Source organism: Engystomops pustulosus, chromosome 4 (assembly GCF_040894005.1).
Source record: "Engystomops pustulosus chromosome 4, aEngPut4.maternal, whole genome shotgun sequence".
NCBI classification, from domain to species: Eukaryota; Metazoa; Chordata; class Amphibia; order Anura; family Leptodactylidae; genus Engystomops; species Engystomops pustulosus.
The window spans coordinates 125,036,864-125,064,591 of NC_092414.1; the positions used below are offsets into that span (position 1 = coordinate 125,036,864).

The window sequence follows — 27,728 nt, forward strand, 5'->3', positions numbered from 1 at the left end:
GCCCCATGGTGTTTACATTGCATTTTTAAACGCATTGGAGAAACACATGTGTTTTACATTTTAGTGCTTAAAAATGCCATGGCCTCAAATCCAAAGTTTTCAGTAGTGTCCACTCCTGTACACATCCCCCTCACATGGCTGGTGGTTAATTTGAGACATTTGCAACAAAAAGTCTAATAAAAAACTAAAGTTGCACCAGCCAGGACAGGAAAAACTGAACATGTATCGCAAGAAAAAAAGACATGATCATCATTAGGTGCAGAAAAGAGCCTCCAAATGTCCCAATTATTCTCATTAAAAACTTAAAAACTGAGATACATGTCCGCCAATGAGCTCATTCAGTTCACTACACTGTGTTGTGCATTTTTACAGTACATTTCTTTTGAAAGACATGCTGGTTTGGCTGTAAGTTCTCATTTCACCAGGCTTCTTGTAAATCAGGCAAAGATGTACCACTGAGGAAAAAATTTCCTTTTATCTCCCTGCAATACTTATATGCTTTTTCCCAGAAACGCCTTCAGAAAATGCATGGCTTAATGCCTGTAATTGTGGTCTATGAGAGCAAATTTCTATAGGAAGTTTAGTTTTTTCAAGGAAACACGACACTTGAGATTTAGTAGTTATAGCATATAAGAACAAAAATGTTGCACATTGCAGACAGTGGCCCATATTTATTAAAGCACTTGCTCCAGCTTTCTGTCTGAGCTTGCATGGAATTTATAAAGTGTCTGCACTAGTGTTTTGTCTCGCGGCTGCACCATGTCCAACAAGACAGAAAAAGTGCGCTCCTAAAGAGGCTGTTAGTGCTTAGCCACAATTCTGCAGAATGAGCAAAGTGCACCAAAAAAATGGAGCCTACTTCCAGAGCAGTGCAGGGGAAGCCAGATCAATGAAGACCATGCACCATTTTTGATTAATCTGCCGCACTCTGCACAATCCACAGGAAAACTGCACATAGTACAGACCGCATTAGTTTTGATAAATGTGGCACAGTGACTTTAGTAAATAAATCAGTTTTTATGTTTGGTCTGACTTTAAAGTGGTCAAGTATAAGGCTGCATTGACATGAACGTATGGAGGATGTATAAAGGGCCGCAAATGTTCAGCCGGATTCACGTCCCCCATACGTTCAGCCGGATATACGTCCCCCCAGTCGTCTATGGTGCCTGGGCTCGGTACAGTGTCGTGGCTGCAAAAAAGATAGAACATGCTCTATTTTCAGCCATAAGAATGGCAATGCGGCACTATTTTATATGGAGAGAGGAGGTATTAGCAACGCTCATCCCCCCTCATCTCCGGCGCACCCAACGTGTGCCCGCCTGCCCGTAGCCGTATGGGCACACTTTTGTATAAATGCAGCCCAAGAACCATACACTACTGGTGCTGGCTAATAGGGATAGGTATATGTGTTGGATCCTTGGTGTTCCAACTGTTTAATGCCCTTATGATTCCCTGTTCCTGCAGCCTCCTTATAATACCGTTTCTTTAGCCCCTTTTATAATGCCCTGTTCCTGCAGACCTCTCTTATAATGTCCTGTTCCTGCAGACCTCTCTTATAATGGTCTGATCCTGCAGCTCCCTTATTAAGCACTCTTACCTGTACCAGTCTGGGACCAGGAGTTTTTCTGCCCATTTTTAGGATATGGCTGTCTGGAGACTACTGATATAGACGTAACAATGTGGACCAAATTAGGGAAGACAGTCAAGTATTAATAGCAAGGAGAGAAGCCAGGAGAGAAGTTTTGTGTACCAATTGTAGGATGGAGAAGAGTTAGGTTTGTACTTTGTAGTTTTCAATAATGATATTGTAAAAAGGAAATCTTTGTTGTTCAATAAGGATTTTTAAGAAGCATAACAATGGTGTTATTCTTTAATTGATCATGTTAATTATGTTAGCTGCTCTTTCTACACCCAGATTGAATTGATATAATTTAAATATATGGAGAATGGGAGATGTGCAGACAAAGCACTGCTCCCTCCTCTCCCCTGTGCCCCCCCATGGATATCACCTCCAGGACCTGGAGTGACATCGGAAGCATGGGACTGATCACATGTTTCCTACATCACTCAAGGTCCTCATGCTGCCAGGATGGGGTAGAGAGAATTGGGACAGAGTAAGAAGAAGAGGCGGGGGTGTTTCTGTGAATTGTAATGCCAGTGTGTTTCTTCTATGTGTAAAACAAAACTTTGTGTGTCTGTGTATAGTAGTGCCCTGTGTGTGTATAGCACAGCTGTGTGTTTCTGTGTATAGCAGTTCCCAGTGTGTACTTGTGTGGGTATAGTAGGATTGTGTGTGTTCTGTGTATATGAGTGCCCAGTGTATTCCTTATGTGTATATAACACAACTGTGTGTGTGTCCCTATGTATAGCAGTGCCCAGAGTGTTTCTTATGTGTGTATATAGCAGAGCTGTGTGTGTATTTGTGTATAGCAATTCCCAGTCATTGTGTGTTTGAGTGGGCATAGCAGAGTCTTGTGTGTATAGCAGTGACCAGTGTCTTCATATTTCTGTATGTGTGTGGGTATAGCAGAGCTGTGTGTGTGAATGAATGAATTGATGTAGGGAGCTGTGTATGTAAATGTATAGATGTAGCAGAGCTACGTGTGTAAATGTGTTTATGTTGCAGATATGTAGTGCTGTTGTACGACCAACTGAGATATTTTAATTGGTATAAAATATGTTTTTTTCTTTTTTGGAAGACCACATCTGGGGTGCCTCTTATAATAAGGAGAGTCTTATAGTCTGAAAAATGTGGTAATTTCCTATAATAATACAAACAGTCCTGTTTAAAGCATTGGGGAAACATTGGATTATTAATTTTAGGGAGAAGTGTAGGGAAACATTGCTGATAGCTGTTATTGTAACATTTTGGCAAGATCATCATCTTTTAAAAAAAGCCAGAGAATCACTGCCTAGGAAACTGAACTATATACAGGGCAGGTCCTATCGATTTGTTTCCTTTCTTGACTTCTTTTTTTCTTGGACTTTTCACTGACTCAGCATTCAGCTGCCAGCTTCTTTTCCTGCTGCCAGCAAAATTGAAGACATAACTTGACTCCATAGGCTGTTCAGAAAATGGAAGTATTCACAGCTCTCAAGTGCCTTGATGTCCTGGGGATCATCTATTCCATAGTCATACTTTACACCTATTTTAATACTGGATTCTATGTGACCCTTATTTTCTTTCTTGTGCAGGTTTCTAATACAGTTTTTTTTTTTGTGGAATGTGCCAATGGTTTCCGTTACCATGTGACTCCTTTAGAATCAGTCTGATGTCATTTCCACAGTAAAGTCATTGTATAAGCTCTTTCCTTGCCAGGTCCTGACCCATAGTAAACAGTTTCACTTCACAAATGTTTCTATTGTATTGCAGTTGTTTGAGAAGATTGTAGTTAACTCCACTATATCTAAATAAATTACCATTCTTTTTTGCAATTATATTTATTATTATATATATATATATATATATATATATATATATATATATATATAATTTTACAGTAATATGGCAAACACTACATAACATTATGTATTACTATATATTTAAAGTCTATCATTGAGGAACTACTTTAAATCTGAGTTGCCAAGCAAACAAGCTTCAAAAGATTGCTAGTTCATTTCTCAAAGTTGTCCAGGACTCAAAATGAGTTACTTAACATTAAAACTGGTAAATTGTAGATCATGGTGTTTGACACCCATGACTTATCTGTTGTTTTTAGCCCAATGTAAAGAGCAAGAAGCAGAAAGCTGTGTATAGTGTGTAGCAGCCAGGCTGCACTATTACAGTTATTACAGTTACAATATTTCATCCATCTCTTGTATTAACCTGTGCTGCAGGGTTTCAACATTATATTACAAAGGCAACACTGCCACAAAACCAACCGAGACAAACACCATTGCTGAAAGGTTGACCTAAACCTTCAATCTGGTCCATAACTATATGTACCAGAAATGCATTGTCTACATCTATAAAGTACATCTGTCAGCAGAGCTGAATTTACAGCTCATGCTGCCCAAGGCACTAAGTCTGAAAATACCCCCATTAAAGGCCCATAAACACTCAACTCTTTCTCCTAGTTATATTCATCACTTGTGATCCTATAGATAACATCCCACTCCTAAAGGATATTACCAGGTGTACCCCATTCCAATAGACTATTACCCCTTTGTGCCTCACTCCAATATACTATGGCCCTCTGTCCCTCCTTTTCTATTGACTTTCCTCTTGAGTTCCACAAACTTCTTCCTCCAGTAGGCCATTAAACTCCTATATAGTATGCCCCACTTTAAGGGGACATATTACCATCTCCATCAACCCCAGTTTTTTGCAAGAGTTGATGTTGGTCGTGGTGGTAAAAGGCCCTCTTTAAAGGGGACCTATCACCACGATTCTACCTATAAAGGTAGAACGGGTGGTAGGTGGATGAATGGGACGTAAGGATAGCCCTTTTTGGGCTAATCCTTACGTCCCGGCTATCCTTTTGTAAACTTTAATTACTTTATATGCTATTTTTTTTAAGCGGCTACTGGGGCATGGAGTAGCCGGACATGAGGAGCTACGGCCACGCACCCGCAGGCCTGCATTCTGCGCATGCAGAGGGCGCGCAGCTATGAGCCGAAGATTACCTGGTAGGTGGAGGAATGAGGCTACTGGGGCGTGGAGTAGCCGCGACTAGTAGCCTCATGTCGGGTTACTCCACGCCCCAGTAGCCACTTAAAAAAATTAGCATATAAAGTAATTAAAGTTTACAAAAGGATAGCCGGGTAGGTGGTAGTTGCCCTTTAAGCTCTGTATCACAGCTTTTCCCAAATACTTATATATCCGCCTTTTTTTTGACACAGTTGAAGGATTATTATTTGAATTTTCCAAGAAACTTTGACACAATTGTACGAGACCGATCTGGGAGGATGGACTATCCTATTCAGAAATAAGACACAACGGTTTAATGATCTTTGTAGAAATAAAATAATGGATTTAGATAAATATTCCCTTAATAACTTGGTGTATGAAATATAGTTTAGTTTCGGGGAGTATACTAATATGGTTCTTATATACATTTCATTTATTGATATAAAAACAAACAATTAGTTGTCATTTCAAGATGTACTAGTTGCACTTTAGTTTTAGCCACACAAAGTATGTCAATTACATAAACAACTGTAAATTGTATACTGGTACAAAAACTATGTTAAAACCGTGAAATAAAACTTCTCAGAAAGACGTGTTGGAGATGAGCGTCTTGCTTAGTAACTCCAGCTGAGCTTGGTGTTCTTGCAGCACAGATGTTGCTATGCAGTGTGTGGTGCAGGGCCCCAGCCTGATAGACGGCATGCCTGCTGGGGTGCTTGGGTTACACATTATCAGCATCAGCCTCTTCTATTCTCCTTCCCTTCCCCCACCGCTAGGCTGCCTCTTTTCATTTAAAGTGTGTTTTTGTCTGCACGTGAGTCATTAAAAAAGGGAGGAATGCACCAGCAGGAAAAACCTAGGGAAAAGCAATGGGCTGAAGCAGCTTTCTCACCCCTCCTTCCAGCCAGTGGCATGCTCTGCCTGTGTGTGTGAATCTCCTTGTAGTGCACTGAGCACTTTCTACTATTTCTCATTTTTTTTCCTCTTCGTAACGATGACCATTTCTGCGAAGCACCCTGGACCACGGCCAGCATCTATGTGAGAGACCGTTAGCAGGGTGATGGGATGTAATAGCCCAGTGGAAAGAGGTAGAATCACAGACACACACACATACAGGAGGAAGCCAGCAAGAGGGGCTGTGTCTGTATTCCAGCAAAGCCACAGAGGAGGTACTGGAGATGGAAATGGATGCTGCTTGTTAGGCCGTGAGCCTGTTTAACCAGGATTTAATGTGATGCTTGTTCTGGGGCTGACATCTGCAGAGCGTCTCATCCTAAAGAGAAGGTAACGTGTCAGCATCAATTATTTTTTTTACCATTTATAATTTTATTCAATTGTATGAATGGGATATACATGGAGAGACACCTGAATCAGTGACAGAGCCTGCAGAAAACTGTCCTTCTACGCTAATATATGTATATGATTTTGAATTCTCTCCAAAGCTATATGTAATATATATATTATATATGTATTGCTTATGATATGCGGCTTGTGTGTGCATTTTTGAAGTACATGGATATGTTACATATATATATATATATATATATATATATATATATATATATATATATACATACATACAGGAAGGGACATGTTCATCCTCCATATGTCATGTATGTAGTAAGTAACCACAGTCAATGCAATATTTGAGAAGTGTAGCATTAGAAAAGAGAGCAATGGAGGTGACTTATAGCTGGATATTATGTTGCACTCAGACCATAAAACAGGCTGATGGCTCCGGGAACAGGATGTTATTCATTCAGGGCTTCACTAGAAGACATGCAAATTGCATGATGATGAAGGTGCTGATGCCGGTGTGTACTGCAGAGACACATTCAGCTGGCATGCTCATTGCTGGAGAGAGTAAAATATTACAGGTTTCACCTTTTCCATGGTCACAGTGTTTTAGGAGGCGTTTAGTTCTATAAATAGCCTTGGCAGATTTAGTGCTATACACAGTGATTCAGGCAGCCTACCTAGACTAAGCATACAGCTAGGAAACATGAGACACATCCATTACAACACTCTCTCAATGGTAGTAAAAAGGAAAGAAAATCTGCAATGTATTAGGGAGGGGGGAGTCTGATGGTAGAAAAGCAAGGCATTAATGGACTTTTACATCTCAAATGACAGAAGTTCTTGTTTAATCAATGTCCATTGCCAGATTCCAGTGGTTTGAGCCACTTCAGGAGGGTGAAGAGTTAAATTCAGTTGATGTCGGGCATCTTCCGCTGTCATCTTCTTCTGCATATTTAAATAGGCAGCATTACCTTTTAGTTCATTGTAAAGGTTGTGAGAACGGGCTCAGGTTGCATACAGTATCTTGCCTGTAAATAATTCATGAATATTATTTGCACATGCTTTGCATTCTGTATGTCATGGTGGGAGCAGGAGTCACCTGACACGGAGTTTTAACTCTCTTCCATATTCATGTGGAATACCAATTATGATTGCATTGCCAGAACCGGATGACAGGAGCCTACGGTCATTACCGGGTCACAACCAATGAGTCTAATTACTTCTTTATAGGCATATTTACACCTACATGAAATCATTGTGATGTTTGTATCCAGCATGGATGCCATGAAAATGTCTACCGTTATCCCTACAAAACCTTGCCTGACATAACATCTAGCCATGTCATACATCCAATTAGATTTCATGCTGCTAAGATTTATGGGATACGTTAGTTGATATGTGGATAAAAATTCTTCTTAAGTGGATTACACACCCAAGAAACAATCCACCTTGTCAGGTTTCATACCTGTGTAGCATTGGGAAATTTACACCCAACAAACTCCATTACTGCAATACTACTGTGATTACCTCGGACTAATTCTGAAATACCACAACTAAACATGCTTGATTCAGTCAAGGGTTACATTTTATTCATGGTTCACAAACTTTAGTTAATTTGGAAGGCATTTAATGACTGCATTAAACCTCTTGGTTTTGTGTTGTAGACCTGTAGTAGACAAGTGGCTGAGACAGGAATCATGTTATGATCTGCTGTTATTTAGGCAATATGGAGTCTTTACAAGAAGCAAAAATGTGCCTGGAGAAGAGTGAATGGCAGCTCTGATTGGCACCAGCAGGATAAAGTGTCAAAACACAACTATTAAGCCGTATGTTATGCCATATAAATTTAGCTAAGCAGCATATAACTACTAAACCACTTCTATAATACTCATTTATGAAATGTTCAGTTGTAAAACCCATAAAAGAACAATGTTTCTTATATTAATGCCTGACATGAGTTTCTTAGATGTAAAGGAGTTGTAGTGTAAGCCCTAACCTCAAGGGGAAACTTTATAAAAGATTATTATTGTTGTTGTTTTTTGTGTAGTTGATCTTAGGTAATTAGGACTGTTTTGTCCTAAGTGATGTGGTTGTGTTTTGCAGCTGGAATATTTTGTGGTCCATTAGTAAGGTTGTCTTCATGGTATATTTCTGAAGGTGGACCAGCAACACATTGGGTGAGAAGGGGAACCTTGTTTTATTGCAGCCAATTGGTAAGATCAAAAAAGGTCTTTATTTTAGTCATTAATGTAAACTCTGCCCCCCATCTTGACAGAAAAAAACAGAAATGTAGATATGTTTGGAGGGCTGCACTGATAGTTGACTTTGTGGAACTTTCTCCCATCCCCCTACTGCATCTCTGGAGCTCAGCCACAGTGATTTTGGGATTTTTATTTACCTCTCTCACCAAGGGTCTTCTCCCACGATTGTTTAATTTGGATGGACGGCCAGGTTGAGGAAGAGTTGTAGTCACCCCCAAACCTTTTCTTTTAAAGGATTAGCACCTTAAGTGCTAACCTTTTGTAACTTTGGCCAGATCTGTGCCTTGCCACAATTCTCTGAGCTCCTTGGGCAATTCCTTAAACCTCATGTGCTCTGACATGCACTGTGAACTGTGAGGACTTATATAGACAGTCCACTCAGTTTAATGAAACACAGTTGCACTCCAATGAAGGAGTAGAACCATCTCAATGAGGGTTAGAAGGAAATGGGCAGCATATGAGTTAAATATGAGTGTCACAGCAAAGTGTCTTAATTAGAGATGAGCGAACATGCTCGTTCGAGCTTGATGCTCGGTCGAGCATTAGGGTACTCGAAACTGCTCGTTGCTCGGACGAATACTTCGCCCGCTCGAGAAAATGGCAGCTCCCGCCGTTTTGCTTTTTGGCGGCCAGAAACAGAGCCAATCACAAGCCAGGAGACTCTGCACTCCACCCAGCATGACGTGGTACCCTTACACGTCGATAGCAGTGGTTGGCTGGCCAGATCAGGTGACCCTGGGATAGACTAGCCGCTGCCCGCGCTGCTCGGATCATTCTGTGTCTGGATGCCGCTAGGGAGAGAGCTGCTGCTGGTCAGGGAAAGCGTTAGGGTGTTCTATTAGCTTACTGTTAGGCAGGAGTGATTCTAAAAGAACCCAACAGCCCTTCTTAGGGCTACAATAACGTTCTACTTTTTTTATTTTAATTTGCATCTAGTACCATTTTGTGAGGAATTAGCAGGGGGACTTGCTACCGTTGTGTTTAGCTCTTAGTGGCACACATATCCATAGCAAAGACCGAAGTGGGAAAATTTAGTAGGGGTTGGATTTCAATTAGGCACTAACTCAGTGTCATCTCATCTGGCATAGTAGTGTGCTTTGATACTTGGCTAGAAAATAGCCATAGGAGAATACAAAGAGCTTACTTACGCATACAGTAGCGTTCTATATATTTGATTTCTGGTTGATCTGCTGGTGGCTGTACTTTCTGCAGTGCATGTACTAGCCAATTCTGAGCAATTTGTAGTGAGACTTGCGACCGCTGTGTTCTGCGCTTAGTGACGCACATATCCATAGCAAAGACCGAAGTGGGAAAATTTAGTAGGGGTTGGATTTCAATTAGGCACTAACTCAGTGTCATCTCATCTGGCATAGTAGTGTGCTTTGATACTTGGCTAGAAAATAGCCATAGGAGAATACAAAGAGCTTACTTACGCATACAGTAGCGTTCTATATATTTGATTTCTGGTTGATCTGCTGGTGGCTGTACTTTCTGCAGTGCATGTACTAGCCAATTCTGAGCAATTTGTAGTGAGACTTGCGACCGCTGTGTTCTGAGCTTAGTGACGCACATATCCATAGCAAAGACCGAAGTGGGAAAATTTAGTAGGGGTTGGATTTCAATTAGGCACTAACTCAGTGTCATCTCATCTGGCATAGTAGTGTGCTTTGATACTTGGCTAGAAAATAGCCATAGGAGAATACAAAGAGCTTACTTACGCATACAGTAGCGTTCTATATATTTGATTTCTGGTTGATCTGCTGGTGGCTGTACTTTCTGCAGTGCATGTACTAGCCAATTCTGAGCAATTTGTAGTGAGACTTGCGACCGCTGTGTTCTGCGCTTAGTGACGCACATATCCATAGCAAAGACCGAAGTGGGAAAATTTAGTAGGGGTTGGATTTCAATTAGGCACTAACTCAGTGTCATCTCATCTGGCATAGTAGTGTGCTTTGATACTTGGCTAGAAAATAGCCATAGGAGAATACAAAGAGCTTACTTACGCATACAGTAGCGTTCTATATATTTGATTTCTGGTTGATCTGCTGGTGGCTGTACTTTCTGCAGTGCATGTACTAGCCAATTCTGAGCAATTTGTAGTGAGACTTGCGACCGCTGTGTTCTGCGCTTAGTGACGCACATATCCATAGCAAAGACCGAAGTGGGAAAATTTAGTAGGGGTTGGATTTCAATTAGGCACTAACTCAGTGTCATCTCATCTGGCATAGTAGTGTGCTTTGATACTTGGCTAGAAAATAGCCATAGGAGAATACAAAGAGCTTACTTACGCATACAGTAGCGTTCTATATATTTGATTTCTGGTTGATCTGCTGGTGGCTGTACTTTCTGCAGTGCATGTACTAGCCAATTCTGAGCAATTTGTAGTGAGACTTGCGACCGCTGTGTTCTGCGCTTAGTGACGCACATATCCATAGCAAAGACCGAAGTGGGAAAATTTAGTAGGGGTTGGATTTCAATTAGGCACTAACTCAGTGTCATCTCATCTGGCATAGTAGTGTGCTTTGATACTTGGCTAGAAAATAGCCATAGGAGAATACAAAGAGCTTACTTACGCATACAGTAGCGTTCTATATATTTGATTTCTGGTTGATCTGCTGGTGGCTGTACTTTCTGCAGTGCATGTACTAGCGAATTCTGAGCAATTTGTAGTGAGACTTGCGACCGCTGTGTTCTGCGCTTAGTGACGCACATATCCATAGCAAAGACCGAAGTGGGAAAATTTAGTAGGGGTTGGATTTCAATTAGGCACTAACTCAGTGTCATCTCATCTGGCATAGTAGTGTGCTTTGATACTTGGCTAGAAAATAGCCATAGGAGAATACAAAGAGCTTACTTACGCATACAGTAGCGTTCTATATATTTGATTTCTGGTTGATCTGCTGGTGGCTGTACTTTCTGCAGTGCATGTACTAGCCAATTCTGAGCAATTTGTAGTGAGACTTGCGACCGCTGTGTTCTGCGCTTAGTGACGCACATATCCATAGCAAAGACCGAAGTGGGAAAATTTAGTAGGGGTTGGATTTCAATTAGGCACTAACTCAGTGTCATCTCATCTGGCATAGTAGTGTGCTTTGATACTTGGCTAGAAAATAGCCATAGCAATAGGATAGCATTGTTTGGTTTTAAAAACTCAAAAAAAAACAAAAAACACAAAAAAAAAAAAAAAACACAAAAAAAAACAAAAAAAAGTAAAAAAAAAAAATAAAGTTATAACTCTCATTTTAAAAATGTTTAACCCGAGGGCTAGGGGTAGAGGACGAGGGCGGGGACGTGGGCGTCCAACTACTGCAGGGGTCAGAGGCCGTGGTCCTGGGCGGGGTGAGACACCACCTGCTGATGAGGGAGCAGGGGAACGCCGCAGAGCTACACTCCCTAGGTTCATGTCTGAAGTTACTGGGACTCGTGGTAGAGCACTGTTGAGGCCAGAACAGTGCGAACAGGTGATGTCGTGGATTGCTGACAATGCTTCGAGCAATTTGTCCACCACCAGTCAGTCTTCCACGCAGTCCACCCATGTCACCGAAATCGCCACTCCTCCAGCTCCTGCACCTCAGCCTCCTCCCCCCCAGTCTGCCCCCTCCCAGGAAAATTTGGCATTTGAACCGGCATACTCTGAGGAACTGTTTTCTGGACCCTTCCCACAGTCACAAACCACTTGTCCGGTTGCTGCTGAGCAATTTTCCGATGCCCAGGTTTTCCAACAGTCACAGTCTGTGGGTGATGATGACCTTCTTGACGTAGTGGAAGTGTGTAAAGAGGTGTCCGACGATGAGGAGACACGGTTGTCAGACAGTGGGGAAGTTGTTGTCAGGGCAGGAAGTCCGAGGGGGGAGCAGACTGAGGGATCGGAGGATGATGAGGTGACAGACCCAAGCTGGGTTGAGAGGCCGGGTGAACACAGTGCTTCTGAGACGGAGGAGAGTCCTCGACCAGAACAGGTTGGAAGAGGCAGTGGTGGGGCCAGACGGAGAGGCAGGGCCAGAGCTGGTGCATCAGCGCCAAATGTGTCAACTAGTGAAGCTCCCGTGGCGAGGGCTCCTGCGGCGAGGGCTAGATCTTCAGAAGTCTGGAGGTTCTTTAAGGAAACACCGGATGACCGACGGACTGTGGTGTGCAACATTTGCCAAACCAGGCTCAGCAGGGGTTCCACCACTACTAGCTTAACTACCACCAGTATGCGCAGGCATATGAATGCTAAACACCCCACTCAGCAAGCCCGTTCACCTCCGGCCGTGCACACCACTGCTCCTTCCCCTGTGTCAGCTGCTAGTCAGCCCCCTGCCCAGGACCCTGCCACAAAAACCCCATCGTCGCCTCCACGATCCTCCACAGCATCCACCAGCGTTCAGCTCTCCATACCCCAGACGCTGGAGCGGAAACGCAAATATAGTGCAACCCACCCGCACGCCCAAGCCCTTAATGTGCACATCTCCAGATTGCTTAGCCTGGAGATGCTGCCCTATAGGCTAGTAGAGACCGAGGCCTTTCGCAACCTCATGGCGGCGGCCGCCCCTCGGTATTCGGTCCCCAGCCGCCACTACTTTTCCCGATGTGCCGTCCCAGCCCTGCACCAGCACGTGTCAGACAACATCATCCGTGCCCTGACCAACGCCGTTTCTGACAAGGTCCACCTGACCACGGACACGTGGACGAGTGCTGCCGGGCAGGGCCACTATATATCGCTGACGGCACATTGGGTTAACTTGGTGGAGGCTGGGACCGAGTCTGACACTGGGGCTGCTCATATACTGCCGACGCCGAGGATTGCGGGGCCTACCTCGGTCCAGGTGTTTCAGGCCTACTATGCCTCCTCCTCCTCCCACCCCTCCTCCACCTCCTCCTCCGAACTACCATCCGTGGGCACGGCGCCATCAGTCGGTAGCTCTAGGCACAGCAGCAGTGCCGTCGCTAAGCGACAGCAGGCGGTGCTCAAACTGCTGAGCCTAGGCGACAAAAGGCACACCGCCCAAGAGCTATTACAGGGCATCACGGCGCAGACTGATCTGTGGCTGGCACCGCTGAACCTCAAGCCGGGAATGGTTGTGTGTGACAACGGCCGTAACCTGGTGGCGGCTCTGCAACTCGGCAGACTGACACATGTGCCATGCCTGGCCCATGTGTTAAATCTGATAGTTCAGCGTTTCCTCAAGACATACCCCAATCTGTCTGATTTGCTCACGAAGGTGCGCCGCATCTGTGCGCATTTCAGGAAGTCCAGCCCAGATGCTGCCACTCTCAGGGCAGCGCAGCGCCGCCTCCAACTGCCCGCTCACCGACTGTTGTGCGACGTGCCCACGAGGTGGAATTCAACACTGACCATGTTATCCAGAGTTTACCAGCAGCGCAGAGCGATTGTAGACTGCCAGATGTCAACTTCCACCAGAACTGGTAGTCAGGTCAGTCAGCTTCCTCAAGTCTACAATGAGGAGTGGACGTGGATGTCTGATATCTGTCAGGTGCTGAGTAACTTTGAGGAGTCAACACAGATGGTCAGTGGCGATGCCGCCATCATCAGCCTCACCATCCCGCTGCTTGGCCTGTTGAAAAACTCTCTGGTCAGCATGAAGTCGGAAGCTTTGCGCTCGTCACAAGAGACAGGGGAAGAATATTCCCTTGTTGATAGCCAAAGCACCCTCAGGTCTGTTTCTCAGCGCATATCGGAGGAGGTGGAGGTGGAGGAGGATGAGGAGGAAGAGGAGGAGAATGTTGGTGAGACACAAGAGGGGACCATTGTTGAGTCCTTTACTGTTCAGCGTGTATGGGCAGAAGAAGAGGAGTTGGAGGAGTTGGAGGAGGAGGAAATGGACAGTCAGGCCAGTGAGGGGAGTGAATTCTTACGCGTTGGTACTCTGGCGCATATGGCAGATTTCATGCTAGGCTGCCTATCCCGTGACCCTCGCGTTCAAAGAATTTATTCCAGCACCGATTACTGGGTGTTCACTCTCCTGGACCCACGGTACAAGCAAAATCTTTCCACTCTCATCCCTGCAGAGGAAAGGAGTGTGAGAATGCATGAATACCAGCAGGCCCTGGTGCACAAGCTGAAACAGTATTTCCCTTCTGACAGCGCTAGCGGCAGAGTGCGTAGTTCTGCGGGACAAGTAGCGAGGGAGAGTAGGCGAGCAGGCAGCTTGTCCAGCACTGGCAAGGGTACGCTTTACAAGGCTTTTGCCAGCTTTATGTCACCCCAGCAAGACACTGTCACCTGTCCCCAGTCTCGGCAGAGTAGGGCTGATCTTTACAGAAAGATGGTGAGGGAGTACGTAGCTGACCATACCATCGTCCTAAATGATCACACAGCTCCCTACAACTACTGGGTTTCAAAGCTGGACATGTGGCACGAACTGGCGCTGTACGCCTTGGAGGTTCTTGCCTGCCCTGCCGCTAGCGTCTTGTCCGAGCGGGTTTTCAGTGCAGCTGGTGGCATCATCACCGATAAGCGTACACGCCTGTCGACTGACAGCGCTGACAGGCTGACGCTTATTAAAATGAATAAAGGCTGGATTTCTCAGAATTTCCAATCTCCACCAGGTGAAGGAAGCTCAACCTGAATAATTGATCCACTCCTCCTCCTCCTCATTTTCCTCCTTCTCCTCCTCTTTGTACAGTAAAGCAGAGGAAAATGGCTATTTTTTGACAGGGCCCACTGGCTCTTGCTATAGTACTTCATGCATTTAATTTTTCTGGAGGGCCACCTACCCGGTCCTCTGTTTGAAACAATTTTTGTGAGTGCCACATACAGGCACTCAATCTATTCCATTTTACTGCAGGGCCACCTACCTGCTCCTCTGGTTTGAAACATTTTTGGGACTGCCACATACAGGCACTCAATCTATTCCATTTTACTGGAGGGCCACCTACCTGCTCCTCTGGTTTGAAAAATTTTTGGGACTGCCACATACAGGCACTCAATCTATTCCATTTTACTGCAGGGCCACCTACCTGCTCCTCTGGTTTGAAACATTTTTGGGACTGCCACATACAGGCACTCAATCTATTCCATTTTACTGGAGGGCCACCTACCTGCTCCTCTGGTTTGAAAAATGTTTGGGACTGCCACATACAGGCACTATCCAAATTAAATTGTCTCCATAGCAGCCTCCACACGTTGTCTCCATTGCTACCTCCAAAAGTCGTCCATATAGCTGCCTCCATACATCGTCCCTTTATCAAACGAGGTGTGTCAGGCAGAAATTTGGGTTGTTTTCATGGATTCCACATCAAAGTTGTTAACTTTGTCGCCACCCTGCTGTGTAATCCACAAAATATACTTGCAAACTTTTACCATTTAGGGATATTATTTCAGCGCTTCTTGCGCATCTGTTTACATTCCCCTCACCCGCCATATCCTAAACTTATAAGAACGCTACTACACTTGATCTTATACAAAAGGTTCTTAGAAGTGCTGTTTGGGGAGTAGCCTAGAGACAGGGGCTTGGATTGGCAAAAGCTCGCCTGGCTGCAGAGCGCCAGCTCCATCCCAAGATCCAACTAACATAGTTGCAGCACCTTTAATCTACTACTAGTTCACTGCCTCCATAATAATAATAATAATAATCTTTATTTATATAGCGTCATCATATTCTGTAGCGCTTTACAAATCATAGGAAACAAATACAAATGTAATGTAACAGAGCACAACATTTGTATGGAACAACAGGAGTGAGGTCCCTGCTCGCCAGAGCTTACGGTTTATGAAGATGATGGGGTAACACGAGGTAAAAGAATATTTAATGGTCAAGCCATTCTTCTTAGGGAATAGAAAAAAATATAATAAATGGAATTGCTGTCGCTTGAACCACTCAGCCGTCATCTTATATACCAGGTCCAGGGTGAATGGGACTGCAGAGAAGTCTGGTGCCTGTTGGTTGCTGGATAACAGATGGGAGGACGACACAGGACGGGTTAGTAGAAGAGTTAAAACTTCATGCAGTTAATGAGTGTTATAGGCTTGCCTAAAGAAATGGGTTTTAAGAGCACGTTTGAAACTTTGGAGGTTAGGTATTAGTCTGATAGTCCAGGGCAGAGCATTCCATAGAATTGGTGCAGCTCTAGAGAAGTCTTGGAGACGCGAGTGGGAGGTCCGCACTAGGGTAGAGGTTAATCTAAGATCACTGGCGGATCTAAGAGCACGGGTTGGGCGATAGACTGAGATAAGAGAGGAGAGGTAGGGGGGTGCAGCATTATACAGAGCTTTATGGATGAGGGTTATTATTATTTTAAACTGTATTCGAAAGGAGACTGGCAGCCAGTGCAGCGACTGGCATGAACTGTAAGCATACATGGTCCCCTTATCAAACGAGCTGTGTCAGGCAGAATTTTGGGTTGTTTTCATGGCTTCCATGTTAACTTTGTCGCCACCCTGCTGTGTAATCCACAAAATATACTGGCAAACTTTTATCATGTACCGATATTATTTGAGCGCTTCTTGCTCACCTCCTTTGGTTCCTCTCTGACACCCATTGGTTTGAAGCCTGAGTCCAATTAGGGTATGTCGCCATGCCACTCTCTAGCCTGCTGCCGCTGCCTCTGCCTCTGCATGCCGTCCCCTATAGTGTCAGGGTCAATTATTGGATGTTTTACATGCTATCTAGCTTCATTCTGTCACTCTGTCATGGCCATGCTGTTGCCCATAATTTCGGCATAATGGTGCGATTAAGCAGCCTCAGAGGCATCCATGCATGCTGCCCCTGCTGTTTCCTGTCCATTTCCGTGGTGTTTCCATCCTTTTCTGAGGTTCCCAGGTGTTTGGCCAAGCTTCCCTGTGCAGAGCCTTGGTCCCCTTGAAAAATGCTCGAGTCTCCCATTGACTTCAATGGGGTTCGTTATTCGAGACGAGCACTCGAGCATCGGGAAAAGTTCGTCTCGAATAACGAGGAGTACCCGAGCATTTTAGTGTTCGCTCATCTCTAGTCTTAATACATGAAGGGGTTTGCCCATTAAAGAAAATGCTCAAATTTTAAAACAATAAAGATCATTTTTAACTCCATACGTTACAATTTTACTCAGTTTTATTGCTGTCTTAGTTCCTATTACTCAGTGATGGTCAGTTCAATTCTAGAGACACATCATGATTCCTCTGTGCTATGATATGCTGTGTGCTGACAATGTAGTTAAATTATCACAGTCCAGGTTTATATACACTTTCATTCAGCTTCTGAACATTCACTAGTATATAATACATAGAAAGAAAGATGATACAGATTAGAGATGAGAGATGAAGATATCAATGAGATGCATATTACACATGACATTCTCAGCTCTACTATCAAAGCCATAACAGCTCTGCTATATACCTCCCTCCCCTTGGATAAAGACCTTCTCTGCCTGTGGCTTGTAGATTTACCCTCCTCAGGATGTGTTGCTTGCCGGCAGGAAGTCTGTGCACGAGATCGTCCTGGAATGCAAGGGTGGGGGCTAGAGGCAGAGAGCAGCCAGTGCTGCATCAGACAGGAAAACAATATGTCCTCCTGACCCTAAAGTCATAAGATTTAGGGTCGGCACCAGGGGCAACTGAAATTGTGTACACCAGGACTGATAGAGACAGGTTGGAATTATATCTGTGAAATGCTGTATTTTTGTGTTATTTTTTTAGGCTACATTCACTCTACCGTTGCCCGCTGTACCATAGCACGGCGGCCACACAGCGGTGCCGGGGAGAGGAGGAGGTGGAGAGCGCCGCTCACCCCCGCCCTTCTTCATAGCCTAACATAGAGCCCGGCGCCGTATTGTCGAAAGATAGGATATGGAATGGTACGGTGCCGCACGCTTGCTGCACCATTACGCTCCCATACGGCACCGTGAGGCCATTGCGATGTATGGGGTAAATGTATATGCTGCATATACATCGGCCGTATATACGTTTCCGATGCAGTCGTGTGAATGTAGCCTTCTTCTGAGTATATTTAAAATTTTGTCTTCATGGGATGACCCTTTAAGACCATGATATTTCAGTTTTTCTTGTTTACTAAATTAGCAAAAATATCTACACCTGTATTTTTCTGTAAAGATGAGGTGCAGAGTGTATATTAATGAGCAAAAAAAGTTACTTTTTGATCTCACCAATTAGCTGTAATGAAACAACCAGTGAAAATTTTAAAGAGGTCTGAATACTTTCCATACTTTTTACCAGTGTAAAAAGTAGTTTTGAAATTTTTGGATACAGGGCGCACAAAGTATAAGCTGTAGTGTAAGAGCTTGGTCCTTTGTTACATTGCTTCTGTACATGTCTACTATTTTCTCTGGAATCGAGCTGATATTGGCAATGGAAACTGAAGCTTTGAAGCTTCATGACAACATGGTGTCCCTTTAGGTTATTGCATAGTGTTGATGTGGCTTTTCATTGTGCAATGCATTATTATTTTATCAGGAACCAATAATGTGAGGTGAGAAGACTCACACATTAGGATCTGTGTTTGAGCTTGTGATACAATTTTATTGGACTACTAAAGTCAGTGAAAGATTTTTGATATTACATGATGTTTGTATTTTAGAACAATTGCTGAGGCCCACTTTTTATATACATTAAGAAATGTAGACCATGTGGGAGACCTCCAGGGAGAAAGATCTATTGAGTCATGATTGTCTGAGATATGCATTATGTTTCTGGTATCTGTCCATGTTTTAGTCTCAATAAAAGTGAATGTGTCTTTCCTTTTAAAATATCCTAAAGGTTTGGATGTTCTTCGTTTGTGCCTGTTTTTCATATATTACTTCTAAATTGCTATTATTTTAAGTGCATGTTTTGTGTATGACATAATTAGCTTTAGGTGACATATTACTGCCAGCAAGATACTTGATGGAGCCAAGAGATATCACTGTTCATGTGCCCCTAACTAAGTTTGTTTGTTAATCCAAAGATATTAGTCAGGAACATTCAATACTTAGAGGGAGAGAGTTCTGGTAATAATAACCAACCCCTAGTTATATAACCTGTCTCTGATTGCTCTGCTGGATTTTAATTTTATCTTTCCTCAAAGTCTCTTCATTGAGTGGCAAATCAAAGTATTCCTCATGGAGAAGTAGATGCTTTTGATGAAATAGGCGTTTTATTAAAATTACAGCTGGCTCGCCATTTCCTTCAGAGTCGCTGCACTAATATCCTTTTGATTTTGAGGTTCAATCAACTGTAGACATACAGATGATGCTGTCCTCAATCGCGATTCTAGGACAAGCTGCAGAGTAAAATCTAATTACATCTGCATTTATTGCTTTTATAATCCTGTATAAATGTGTTAGTTTATTGGCAACTTATTGGTAGCTTGTCCAGTTGAACTGGATGCATTTTTTCACAGTTTTATTGAGTAATTTGATACCTGAAAATAACATTAAATGACAATATCTGATTTGAAATGCATTGTCCAAGTTACTACTAATGTCTAAAGACATCCAAGAAAATGACAGCTTGCATTTACATCAATGTTAAAATATAAGGTTTACAGTAAAGTAATAATGCTTTTCATCTTTTTAATTGGATGACAATTCTCAAAAACGATACTGGATGATATAAAGTGGTTGTCCTGAATTCTAACAGTTTTTATGTTAGGTTAATGGTATTTTTATGTTTTTTTATCAATTGTAGAATTCTGTAGTCATAGTGTCACAGTGCTTATTACTGGAGAATTTATGTAGACCCAAGCCTAAGCATTCAGTTGATTGAAGCCCTCTAACATAAGCTTTTGTTTAAATGCCTTGGATATGTAAATCTATTTGTAAAATGGATTACTGAGCAGAGTTGAAATATTCTCTTAAAGAGGACCTGTCACCCCAAAATAGCCCCCCACTAAATGGGCCACTTATAACCCTCTCCCTAGCCCCTTTCTCCCCAGCAATTTTTTTTTTAAATCTATGGTCAGAAACTAAACAAGGTCAAGAAACAAAATAAGAGGTCGGATCCTCATATCTGGGGAGCTGCAGTCAGCTTTATTCATAAGGGGGCCGTCCGACACTCCCCCAGCACGCCCCCTGTCACCTAGGACCAATAGGAGAAGCCGACAGCATGTATTGCGTAATTGCTGCTGGCTCTCCACAATGAGGCCTGCGCCGCCGCTGTTCCACTATATATATATATATACATATAACATTCGTCCGGCACTGTCAATAAGCTCAGCGCGGCCGGCCATGTGAATAAGCCCTGCACCGCTGTTAGTGGAACAGCGCCGGTGCAGCCGCAACACGGAGAACCAGCAGCGATTACGCAATACATGCTGCCCGCTTCTTCTATTGGTCCTAGGTTACATGGGGCGTGCTAGTGAAGTGTCGGCCGGCCCCCTTATGAATAAAGCCGACTGCAGCCCACCAGATATGAGGATCCGACCTCTTATTTTGTAAGAGGTTTAAACAGCGTTTCTGACCAAAGATTTTTTTTTACAAAATTGCTGGGGAGAAAGGGGCTAGGGAGAGGGTCATGGGGGGCTCATTTGGTGGGGGGTTATTTTGGGGTGACAGGTCCTCTTTAAAGGACTATTACCGACAGATTACCTGATGGTAGATGCTTACTACTCACCTCCCTGTCCCATCCCCATTGGCAGTAAACATTTTAGTATGTTTTCAAACCACCCACATTTAGTAGAAATAAAGCTTTTTAATATGTTCACATGAGCCTAAAGTGGTCTGCTGAGCAAATATTGGCTGTGCCGCCGAGAAAATTTATTCATGCCCCCCTAGGCCTGACTGGCACACCTATACAGTGGCTTCCTCTCTGCAATTCTCGGGCTATGGGGGATCATAGCAGAATGTTGAGAGGGTACGCATCGTGAGAATTGCTGAACACTGTTTAGCGACGGAGCCAAGAGGTGTTCTGCAGAGCACCTCTGGCTAATTTGCATATTTTAATAAGCTTTTTTTCAACTAAATGAAGCTGTTCATAAACATACTAAAAAAAGTTAACTATTGATGGGGAAGGGACGGGGAGATGAGTACTAAGCATCTACTATGATGGTACATGTCCTTAAAAGTCATATGAATATTTTAATGCCATATAAAATGTTCTGCAGAGGATACAAATGGATTATGGCTTAAGGAAATGAGAGTATTAGCCTATGGATTGAACATGAAGCCTGATCTATGGGTAGCATATTATAGAACAAGTGGAGCTGCACACATTGAAAGAGTCTGAGGGAAAGAATTTGGTATAATTCCTAATTCATTTACTTAAAAGAGTTGTCATGATTAAACAGAGCTCACTAAAAATGTAATCCTGCTAAGTATTTGATTCATTTAGCATATTTAAGGTACATATAGAAAATAAACACTGTCATTTGTATCTCAGTGTCTCTGGGGTCACATGGGTTTTGGACCTCATTCCTAAGTGGTGAATCATATGGAGACACAATCAGTCTAGACATTTTGACTGTTGTTACACACCAAAACACCATGTGAAATTAAAAAGTAATATTTGGAGGCTAGACGACTTTAGAATTCTATTTATTACTTTTAGGTTATAAAGCAGGATATGTAGTCAACAAAAGTCTAAATATAATTACACTAAAAGCATTCAGCACCACACAATACTGGATAGGTAACTTCAAATGATGTATTTATGTCAGCATCTTTACTGTACAGTATGCTCACATGTTTTTTTACATTTCTAAACATCCAGCTATGCTAAACACACCAAATGGCAAACATGTGAAAAAAACACAGTTTTTTTCCTTGAAGTATTTTTTAAAGCAATGACATAAAACTATGTATGGATGATGCATATTGCCAATTCAGTTTAATAGGACCCTATTTGCTGGTATTAGATGTGTTTTGGCGCATAATATGAATGTTTTGTGTTGTGCATAATGTTATGTGATTGTGGGCTTACTTTACCTAAAGCGAACCTGTCACCAGGAATGTATTTTTTTTTGCTGGTGACAGGTTCCAATAGCCTATACTAAGGCCATTGTCAGCATTCTGAATCATTTTATAGAATTTTATTTGACATTACCTGCCTCCCTGGCAGCCTGTGTGCCTGTGTCTCAGTTTCTTCATACATTCTTCCTATACTCCACACCATCCCCCTCCCCTGCCTGCTCAACGCACACGACAGGAAGTGGGGATGGGGGGAGGTAGCTGGATGAGTATGGAGAGGGGAGACTGGGACACGGCCCCTCTGCCCCAGGACTTGTGAGGTGGTAATGTGAAATAAAATTTTAAAAGGTACTGAAATGATTCAGAATGCTGACTAAGGTATTTTTAAAATCAGTATACCATAGGCTATTGAAAGCTGTCACCAGCTAAAAATGACATTCCTGGTGACAGGTTTGCTTTAATCTAATTCTTTTAATTTAAAAGTTTCAGCTACAGTACTCAACTAACCTTTGAATGTAAACCATCTATTACACGATTTTCTGTATATCATACACAGCATCATATTACCTGTTCAGGGCAATAGCCATTATTGGGTATTATTGTTTCCTCTTTGCAATGACAGTAACATATCCGTGGCCTGTTGACATGTGCAATATCGATACACATGAATGAATGTAGTAAAATCCACAAAAACAGCAACTTTCAAAAGCCACAGCAAACAAAGGAGTGAATCCTGAGCTCAGCACAGAACTCAATAGAACTCTGCATTGACCTCATTCATGTGAGCATATCTTTGTATGTTAGATTTGTATTAGATGCTGGAATGATATTACCCCTTCTCCAACCCAGACCTCCTCTCGTCACTTAATTGCTTGTGATCACTAGGTTGCTGTTGTATGGGAAATAAGGTGGTGTAATACGAATTCATAGGCTTTAGTTACACTTATGAAATCTTTCTGCTAAACTAGAGCTCCTGAGCAAGGAATCACCTCTATTACCTTGATACAACTTCACAGACATATAACTTGTAATATTACCAGTAGTATACCACACATCTTGACAAGCACTTTTCCAATGCCTATGGCATCATTTTAGAAGGAAGATTGGAAGAAGAAGGTAAAAGAGCAAAATATAATGGATAATACTGAGATACAAAGACCTATGTACACCTGTGATGGAAATAGTGTTTTTTTGTTATATATTTTACATTGTGATTAAAAACATCCATTCTGTCCTTGTATTGTACTATCAATTCCTGAGGAACTTAGATAGGACATGGTGACTTAGAACACTGCCCAGAGACGACTAAATGTGAAGCCTCTTAGACCGGTTGATTTTATTGATTTGTAAAGTACATCCTGCCTAATTTTAATTGCATTGCTTTTTGTATGTGTACAGGAATGATTACACCCATTTTTTGTTTCTTGTTGTCCGCCCTAAAAGGATTTTAATTTAAATAAAAATTTAATTATTGCTTATTTTTTCAGGAAGTTTTTTTAACCAAATCCTGGTACTGATCATTAAGCCAACACCGTAGGGCAAATGTTACTATTCTTTTTTAAACTTCTCCCATATTTGTGCTTAATATTACATAAAAAATCCATATGAGTAAATCTATATGAGGCCACCTTTGATATGCTATGTGAATGTACAGCAACCAGGATGCAATAGAAAACCTGCTGGAGCTTGATGTGGTTCTAAAATGGATGTAGATGAGGACACTTGATTTTTTTGATGGTTGCAATGGAGGCCCAGGATCCAACACCCCCACAAATCATTTGTTCTCATGCACTTTCTACTGTACACGTTCCTCAGTTGTGAAATACAGAGTCCGAATAATGTAGCTCTGTTGCACCCAAGCATTTGGTTACTGAAAAGTGAGGGCTAATATTTCACCATTTTAACATACAAAAGTGATAGCTACGGACCATGCATTGGTATCCTGATTTGTCAGGCTCCTTGTGCATGCAACAAAGCTGTTTGATGATTGTTTTAGTCTAGAAGACTAGATATCTGTGTAATGACACTTTCCCTGATGTTTTTACCATTATATTTACGGATAGAAGATATATGGATAGCCCCCATATAAAATGACCACCAGTACACAAGAATTGTAGTACTAGGGCTTATAAATTTGGTTTATTCTTTGGATAATGAACAGTTCCTTAGCTGTATTTTATTTCCATATCATTATCAAGATCTTGTGCATGACATGTAGTGGAGGTTTCTGTCTTGTCATAGACTCTAGGATGAGAGACGTCACCAACACTGATTCAATTTATCAGATTCATCGATATGTGAGGCAGAATGGATTTCAAGTCTCTAAATCACATGTGCTTCTAATATAAATATGTTCAAATGTTGTGAAATTAGAGAAAACTGCTAGTATTGTAAGTTTACTATGATTTTGATAAAATTATCCCTTAAATTAAAGGATTAAACCTCAGAAATAAACTTTTTTTCTAATGTGGGGTACAAATACCATCAAGTCTAGTATAGTCAGTCATTTATTCCATACTCGTGAGACATATACATTAAAGGGAAACTTTCTTGAGAAATTGACCTAATAAACCACTACCAGTATGTTGTCAAGCAGCTGAACACCTTCCAGATTGTGTGTCTTTCATGGTCCAGTGTGGTGGTATCATCCAGAAAATCAACTTTGAAGTGAGATGTAAACTGATTGTATAAAGTCATGGAGGCAGAGAATTTAACACTGGAGTTAAGCTCTCTCTTCCACAGAAAGCCGCCTTCACTGTAATTGATGGTCCTATATCCAGACACATCACTAACCATGTCTCCTGAAGTCCAATGCACAATGTAGAGGAAGAAGAGGAAGCGTTCAGAGCTCCCCACCCTGACTTCAGTGTTTAAACTCTCTGCCTCTTTGACTTTATACAACCAATTTACATCTCACTGCAAAGTTGATTTTCTGGATGATGCCACCACACTTGAAGGTTTTATGCCAGTTCCTGATAACAGGTTCCCTTTAAAATGATAGGCTATACATGTCCTTCAGGGAAAGAGTTCTTTAATTCCAAAGTAAACATGCAGCCATCATAATGTCAGTCTACTACTGCATATACTGTTGTCCAGGAGATTTCCTCTGATCAGTGGTTTCCCAGAATCACTTACCCAGGAGAAAACAACTGACTTATGCAAGAGTGCTCATCTATATTTCATAGGACATTTCATTATATGAAGATAACTGAAACAAAAGGTAGTTTGTGTGTGTGTATATATTATATATACATTTTTATACTGTATGTAAATATACATAGGAGCTGAGAAGATCAATATGCAGTCATATGACAAAACATTAACTATAACTATTCATTTTTCCATTTATCTCTCTTCTTGACTTAAAATAGTAGATGAGTCTGGGGGGTGGTCCTATCAGTTATTGGCGGCTATCCATGTATGACTGTGCAGACAGAGGTAGCAGTCAACTACTGAATGCACCACCCCAATGACTAGATGACTCCTTTCAGGCACAGGTTATAAATGACAAGATATGCTAAACTTCTACTACTTTTCTATATATCAGTCTTCTCTCTAATAATCTGTCTGCATTTTACACTGTATTGTCATAGTGACAGGTTCCCTTTAAATTCATGAAGCTGCTGCCTGTCAAATGCTTAAGGAGCTTATATGGTACTGTACATACTTACAATATGTTGTATGGGTTATGGTAATAGACCTGGGAGTATCTGCATCGCACTTTAGATTGTGTACCGAACAATTAACTAATTACATTTAATGTCTATTAACAGATGACGGAGGGGCGGAGATGTCAAGTTCACCTCCTAGATGATAGGAAGCTGGAACTTCTTGTACAGGTAAATAAGTCCACTTTATTTTCATGTCTATTATTTACTATGGGTTTGATCATGGTGACATTTAACCAAATCTCCATCTATTACATTCATACATAGATATATTAGTTATTTCATGGACTGTATGTACAACTATGTTTATTCCACATTATATTTTGTTTATATTATTCCTGATGTTAAAGTTATTATTTTTGTAGTTTCAATAAAAAAGTATTATAGTTGCATTGGGACATTGCACAAGGACAAATTGCTAAAAATTTGAAAGAAATTAAAACTGTACTGATTGGTTGTAATAGTTGAGAAAGAAGCATACATGTGCACACACCTAAAAAATGGGAATGGTTAGTGATATCACCTACTGTTTTGTGGTGCATTAGTATATGGGAGGGGGAAACTTTTCAAGGTGGCTGTTGACCATGGTGGCCATTTTGTAAACTTATACATTCTCCACTTATAAAATATGTCCAAAGTGCTGCCATTGGATTGTCAATAGAACGCTCTTCTCCCACTTACACTGATAGCAACAGGCTTCCAGTGTCTGATGCTGCACATCTCGTAACTTCACACCATGGACAATTGCCTTCAGATGACCCTAAAGTTTCAATAATTCCTATATGAACAGTTCCCTGGAAAGTGGATTGGTCATTGTGGGCCAGTTGAATGGCCACCAAGGTCTCCTGATCTGACCCCCTTAGACTTTTATCTTTGGGGTCACTTGTAGGAAATTGTCTATGCTGTAAATCCCTACACTTGATCCTCAGTGTTGTCAGTTGACTATTCAGATCCAGGACCTGGGTTTCCAAATACTAAACTTGCTTGCATCTAGTGCAAACATATTCACCCTCAAAGACACACACTTGGTAGCCATTGTCCATGGAGTATTTACTTAAATGGGGATGAACATAGTACAAAAACCCTTAGTACCAATACACAAATACAAGTCTTTTTCCCAAACTTTGTTTTATTTTTCAAAATTATGCACTTTGCAGTACTCTTGCACTTTGCAGCACTCTTGCAGACCTTGCTCCGCTCTGCATCCTTTTTTGTAGTCCTGTGAGCTTTGCTGAAAGTCCCAACACAATATAATATCCTGCTCTGTACTGATGAGGGGTAAGAACCCAAAAGAGTCCTGTGAGCCATGCTGAAACTCCTATCACAATACCATGACCTGCTCTGTACTTATGAGGAGTAAGAATCCAAAAGACTCCTGTAGCTCATGGTGAAAGTTCCATCACAATCTCATACTCTGCTCTGTAGTGCTAAGGGGTAATAACCCAAAGGAGTCATGGGAGCTATGCTGAAAGTCCCATCACAAATTCATACCCTGTTATGTACTGATGAGGGATAAGAAACCAAACGAGTCCTCTGGAAGTCTCATAGCAATCTCATCATGTACTCCATTAACTTCTTTGGGACTTCTGGTTATTTGTAACCAATTTGTAACCAAATGTAATTGGCTATCCCTTGTTTTGCCGATTGTATGAGCGTTTTAGTATTTAGCCCGCAATCAGACATTAATCTCCCATCTATGTGATAGAGAAGTTTAGACGTTACATGCTTCCTAATTGGCATTTCCTGGAAGGTCACATCCCTTTGTCAGGCGTTAGTGAAATAACATTCCTTTAATATGTATGGACAGGGTGGGGGCAGGAAGAAAGAGGCTATACAGTAGGAAGAGTGGGATAAGAGATGAATGGATACTTCTAAGGCGACTTTGAATTCCAGGAAGTGTGTTTTAATAGTGACTTTCTTACACAGTGTGAAATATTTTCTATATGAATTGTACAGCAGACCTGGGCAAGAACTTTGAGATCATATTGCAGTGTTTCTTTATATACACATTGACTGAATAATATCCCAGACTAGCAATTATAGCTGTGTCAT

The 27,728-nt window shown here is 42.0% G+C and overlaps 1 protein-coding gene across 7 annotated transcripts in view; it reads left to right on the top strand.

The window, feature by feature from the left end:
* FRMD4A (FERM domain containing 4A) overlaps positions 1-27,728 on the top strand; it is a 308,777-nt gene that overhangs the window by 162,118 nt on the left and 118,931 nt on the right. For 6 of the 7 annotated variants that reach the window (XM_072147320.1, XM_072147319.1, XM_072147316.1 and 3 more), the window contains exon 2: positions 25,782-25,847. In XM_072147320.1, coding sequence (XP_072003421.1) covers positions 25,782-25,847 — 66 coding nt within the window. Of the gene's footprint in view, positions 1-5,647; positions 5,915-25,781; positions 25,848-27,728 lie in introns of those variants that run through there. The other variant, XM_072147321.1, reaches the window with a different exon arrangement.